Here is a 6,172-nt window from a genome sequence, read left to right as displayed (position 1 = left end):
TAGCTAAACCTCAGTTCTCTGTGGGATTCGACTCCGGACTTGTAAACCGGATTATATTTGCAGCGACCGCATTGTCCTTTTTATAAGGCATAGTTGGGCGTGATCACCGAGCTTCATGATATGTGAAATTTTTTTAGAAGGTTCCCTATGTTAAGACATTAGATAGCTCTGAGCTTCAAAGAACTGAAAGAACCACCAAAGCTTCAAACATCATATGATATAGCTACTCATTTTAATCTTTATTTGGCCAAAGTCAAAGAGGAAACAAAATGAAAAGGCAAATTTTAACAGAGCAAACAGGAAGTATTTTACGATTTTGCAGTGAAAATTTATATAGTCGACTTCAATTTTACAACAGAGAAACACAGACAATGGCAATTCATACATCCAACCTCAATTTGCTTGGGATAGAGACGTACTTGCTGCTTCACGATTACCTAGTGGAGAAATCGACTGCAATTCATTCAAAGAATGCCGACAATTTGGGCACGATGAATGTGACAAGAGCCATTTGTCAATACATGTCACATGAAAACCATGGTAACATTTTGGTAACACCCGAATTTTCTCACCATCCACAAACTCTCCTAAGCAAATTGGACATTCAGTCGCCGGAAAATTCACTCGCCCATAAACCACCACTGCAATCTGCCGCAGAGTTTTCTTCTTAATGCCTTTAGCAGCAACAACTTGTGACTCCTCTGCGGTTCCATGGACCAACGACCTACGACTACAACGTAAACCGCATCTAACGACTAAGTTTAGACCAAGTACACTTAATAATGCACAAAGAAGAACAGCAAGGATTATGATCATATTTGTGTCGAAATTTGAATCATTAAGGTACGAATCATCTCTCTGATTTCCATTTATTGCTGGCATACTTTTCTGTTCTGTCTCAAGAAGACGAAGCCGACGATTGAAATTCATCATGTTCCTATAGCTAGCTGATCAAGAATCAATTCCTGCAAGTCAAATAACAAATATATACTTCCCGTTTCAATTTAGATGAGTTAGTTTGACTCGCCACGAAATTTAAGAAAAAAAAAAAGACTTTTAAAACTTGTGGTCTTAAAAGCTTAATGGGTAAAAGCTTGGTGGGGCCATGACATTTATGTAATAATAAAAACTTCTCATTAAAGGTAAAATGAGTAAAATAAAAAGTTTAAAGTTGAATTATTTCCAATTGTAAAAATATATTATTTTCTTCGGAAGGAATTTAAATTGAAACATAGGGAGTAGCTAAAAAAGGGGAGAAGAAATAAAAACATGATTCCTTGAGCTACAAAAATAGAAAATGAAGTGAGTTTCTTTCTTCAAGCATCTTGTGGCCGGAACTCATAACCCACATGCTTGTGGCCGGCACTTTATAGTAGAAACCCGATCACGGGTTAACGCTCCCTAAAAAAAAGGCTCCATTCCCAAGACGCGCACCTAAGGCCTTTTCTGAAAGAGCCTTTACCATTCACCACACTCTTCTATAGTGCATGCAAACTCTTCAAGAAAAACAAATTTGATTTTTTTTCTTTTGTTTTTGTGAATTTTTTCGTCTGAGAATGCTGAATAGATTCGAACAAGAAAAAACCCTATATTTCCAGAGGATAAGGAGAAAATGCAAATGGTAATTGATTGACAGAAGAATTTGGGACAACTTGAAGTTATTTCCCAGAAAATGTTCCTCTTGGGACCAAAACCGAGTAATAATGCAATAGAAGATGGAGATTTTCCTTACCTTAGTTTAACTTTCCTTTTTCTTTGTTCAAAGTATTACTCTTTTTTCCTCAAGATGTTGTTATTCTTGCATGAAGTCAGTGTGCTTTAATCAGAGAATTTAGTAAGAATAACTAAACCAATAAGCAAAGAAATATTTTGAAAGAGTGTGTTCTTACCTAACCATAAAATAAAAAATAAAAAAAGGGGATTTTGGTTATGGCTACCAAATCCAAACTGAATCCATTTAAAACTTCCAGAGCTAGTAAAACCTTTGATTGAATTCTTTTTCTAGTTTGATTAGGGCATCAACTTTTTTCACATCATGCAGCCAGTGGCGAATGTAATGTACTGGTTATGGCTATGAATCGAACTCAATTTTTTGTCACAGAACATAAATGCATATGAAAAAAGTTACTAAAATTTTATTAACAAATATTAACTCGATGAGTTTAGTGCTAAAGCTATAAGATTGAACTTATCCAATTTAAATTCTAATTCGCCTCTAGCCAAATGGATTATGGTTGAATAAAATATTGGTATCCTCCTCATTCTGAAATATCTTTTGTACCTTAAGAACTCATTTTGAGAATTTCACTTTCTACAAATATCTTTGCAGCTAATAGTGTAATGGATATGGATGTTTAATTACCTTACTGATATGTTATTTTCTTATTTATTCTCTTTTATCTTCAATCCTTCGTATAATATATAGAAGTATATAGAACTTTTTATTGTCGATATATATTTTTGTCACACTCTTGAGTTAAGACTATAAATGACTAAAGCATGCTGCTATTACTTAGTTTTCTGGTTTTACACCAATTCTAATTCTTAGGTATGATTTGAACTGCTTCCTACCCATCCCCATGAATATTCTAATAATTAGGTGAAAAGGAATGATAAACTGATGGAAATTTGAGCCACTACTGTAACGATTTTCAATTCTTTCCTTAGTTTTTATCATTTGATATTACTAAATTTTGCATATAAAATATCTCTAGTAATTACAATTTAAGATTTAAAAAAAATGATTTACTCCGGTGATCGGAATCAACTTTCTTCAATCTTAAACTTCTCTTACGTGTCTAAAACTTTTGGCACGAAAAAATTTATACTGCTAAGCTAGTGTTTTTCAATTAGAAATAGTCTTTACATACACAAATAATCTGTTTGTAATTTTCTAGGACTTACTCTTAATTTTCTAGTATTCTGTATTTTTACATTTCTATACACTATATGAAACTATATTACCCTCTCTACTCAAGTTTTACTATAATTACATTTTATATACCCATTTACCATTTATGTACATTTTAAGGGAATTAATGATAATAATTAATGTCATAAAATTACTCTAACATATCTTCTACTCCCCCACGTTTCTCTCTCCACATCCCACCCCCCCTCTCCCATACTTATCTTGCACCCACTCGCGATTCCACCATTGACAACCATTAAAAAGCTTTGAAGTTTTGAATTCGAATTTGGGTTTTCAAAAAACATTATTTGTTTGAATTGAATGTTGTTGCAAAGAATTGGGAATTCTCTCTACATCTCTCTCTATCTCTCAATCCTTAATTTCAGTAATGTAAAGCGAAGGAAAAGAGAGCAACAATTCCACCATTGACAGCCATTAAAAAGCTTTGAATTCGAATTTGAGTTTTCAAAAATCATTATTTGTTTGGATTGGGTGTTGTTGCAAACAATTGGGAATATGGTCTGGAGTTTATATCTCAATTTCGAGGGGTTTTGATGAATATTAGACTTGGTTTTGGCTGAATTTCAGATTGAAACTCGAAGAAGAAGAAGAAGAAGAAGAAGAAGGAGGAGGAGGAGGAGGCATGATATACATTATATTGACAAAATTGTAGTAAAATTGTAGAAAATTATATTCTGTTGTTTATATATTTTTCTTTTATTTATTTAACTATTGTATGAAAGTTGAACAACATTGTTATAAAAATATATTTAAGTGTAATGATATTGTATTGTTATATAACTGAGTAGAAATAATGTATGAAAATTGTCGATAAGTTGTATAATATATATTAGTTGTATGAAATTTTTTTTATTATGTATAAATCGTATACAAAATATACAAAAGACATATTGTATAAAATCTGTATTTAAGCTGAATGTTATTGTAGTTGTATTTAACTGGGTATAAATAATGGTGTGAAAGTTGTAGATAATATGTATAATATATAATTAATTGTATGAAATTTGTTTTACTATGTATAAATCAGATACAAAGACATATTGTATAAATTTTGTACAAAATTTATATTTATTTCTATGCAAGCTTTATTCACTTTTTAGGGTTCTTTTGTCATTTAATTATCTTCTCTTCTTCTACTTTGAAATCTTAATCTATAAAAATTTTCAAATGGACAGCCATAGCTTAAGAGATTATTTTGTTAGTGAAGAATAGTCCTGCTACCATTAAAAATCATACCGTCATATTCAAGGTGGAATGTATATATTTTGTCACTATCCACGAAGTTTTGGCACTCCGCAAGGTCATTCATGCCTTCAACTTTCTCATCTCTTGACCTATTTCAGTATTCAAAGGAACAATATGAGCATGTTGTAGAAACCTGTTATTACGTGATAGAAACTTTTTGGCTTTTGCTAATGTTTACGTGCAAGAAGTTGATTGCGTAGGTTTCTTATATTGCATCTTGTAGTCCGTGTAACTGATGACACAGTGCATGTATTTTTTCCCCCTGTTCTTTGGTTAAGGTCTTGTAACGAGTTCATCAGTGGAATTCTTTTTCCCTTGTCTTAAGTCCACACTGGCTTTTCCTGTTTGTTTCGTTAATGCTTGTGCGCGAAATCATAGATAAATTGAACAACTCTATTGCCGACACGAATATAGAATAGATTCTGGAAGTGATTTAAGGTGGAATAAATCTCTAACATTGAAGGCCACTAATATTTATTGGGAGCCTTTGTTAAGGTGGAAGTATATAATTTGTAAACAAATTTGTGTAGTAGGGGTAATTTTACAAACATGAACATAGGCGTAATAAATTTTCCAAAAGTATATAAGGAATGAAAAAATTATACAGCCAAATATGTTGTGGTCTGAAGTGACAGAGAAAGTGTTTATGATAGTTGGGCCTATTGGGCCTTGGAATTGAAAAGCCCAGAATATAAAGTTGGACCCAAGAGGTATGATGCCATCCATTATGGCAATAGGAGGAGTTATTTCCAAGTTAAGCCATGAAAGATGATTATTTGGAAAGATATTTATAACACGGTATGTAGTTCGCGTATAACAATAGAGCAACCTGCTTTTCTTTAAAATATTTCGTAAAAAGGGCAAATATTACCTTTTTACATAAAAAATTATTTAAACTACCATCCATTTCAACTAATAATATATTGGGCTCCAACTAGGGTGTTCATTCGGATCGGATATCCGAAATCCGAACACCGATCCGGTTCAATTTCGGATTTCGAATTTTCGGATTGGATCGAATTTCGGACTTGTGGTTTATTAAAATTTCGGATTTTCAGACCGGATTCGATTGGTTATTTAATTCTGATCCGATCCGAAATTATTAGGCCAATACTGTTCCTTTACACTTCCTCCAAGTTATTCATACCTTTACAATATGCCTAGATTTAGCTATATTGGCACCATAGTACTGCTTATAATTGCATAAACATGAAATTTTTCTTAATGTATCTGCCTCTTTTACAAAGAAAAATTTAGTACCATATTAGTTTGCAACTTTGAGGCATTATAACGATCTCGAAATCGATCCGATCCAAACTTTAAAATCCGATCCGATCGATATATTGGATCGGATTCGGATTTGCATTTTCTAGAATCGAAATCCGAAATGCCGAAATGCCAAAATTTGCTAAAAATTCCGTATCCGATCCGACACAAGCTCTAGCTCCAACCACTTTAAACTTTGAATTCAAAATATTTTAATTTGGAATGGAAGAGACACGCGGCAGCTTTGATTAAGAATCAATCCATCCGCCAAATTTAAATAGTCTGGATTAAAATTAAAAATCTCGCCCTAAAATTAGATAAATATTAAACCTGACCCAGCCCATTCTTCTTTAGAACCATATATTATGGTTGTCTAACAAGCTATGTTTGAATCAGTTGTTACTTAAACTATATTTATATGATAATTATTTAGCTGTTATATATTGTATTGTATCGTTTATGAATTAGCGTTTGAATGGATTGTATCAGTTGTGCTGTTTAATAATATTTTTGTTGGTTTGTTTTGACTGATCGTACTGTACAATAACTGATAAGTTTAACTAACAATACCCGCAATTGTTTTAAATTAAAATTTATCAAGAAATCAATCATAAAATAATTAAGAAAACCTCTTTTTACTAGTTTTTCATTTTAATTACGTAGTCTTGGAAACAAGGAGAAAAACCTGAAAAAGGTTAACTAATAATTAGCAGAAAAAAAATTAAAAAG

The 6,172-nt window shown here is 32.1% G+C and overlaps 1 protein-coding gene across 1 annotated transcript; it reads right to left on the bottom strand.

The window, feature by feature from the left end:
• Nucleotides 1-220: 220 nt before the first annotated feature.
• Nucleotides 221-2,086, bottom strand: LOC109218327 (RING-H2 finger protein ATL74-like). The gene is made up of 2 exons (XM_019382682.1): nt 1,733-2,086; nt 221-965 (listed from the first exon to the last, which is right to left on the bottom strand). The coding sequence occupies exon 2, from the start codon at nt 931-933 to the stop codon at nt 394-396; it is 540 nt and encodes a 179-aa protein (XP_019238227.1). The 5' UTR covers nt 934-965; nt 1,733-2,086; the 3' UTR covers nt 221-393.
• Nucleotides 2,087-6,172: the final 4,086 nt, after the last annotated feature.

The sequence above is a fragment of the Nicotiana attenuata genome, unplaced genomic scaffold (assembly GCF_001879085.1).
Source record: "Nicotiana attenuata strain UT unplaced genomic scaffold, NIATTr2, whole genome shotgun sequence".
Lineage (NCBI taxonomy): Eukaryota > Viridiplantae > Streptophyta > Magnoliopsida > Solanales > Solanaceae > Nicotiana > Nicotiana attenuata.
The sequence above is the reverse complement of the archived record's forward strand: the minus strand, read 5'-3'. Positions and strand labels throughout refer to the sequence as shown.

Excerpts from the sequence above, each read along its gene's own strand:
- LOC109218327 (XM_019382682.1), bottom strand. The coding sequence starts at position 933 with ATGATGAATTTCAATCGTCGGCTTCGTCTTCTTGAGACAGAACAGAAA.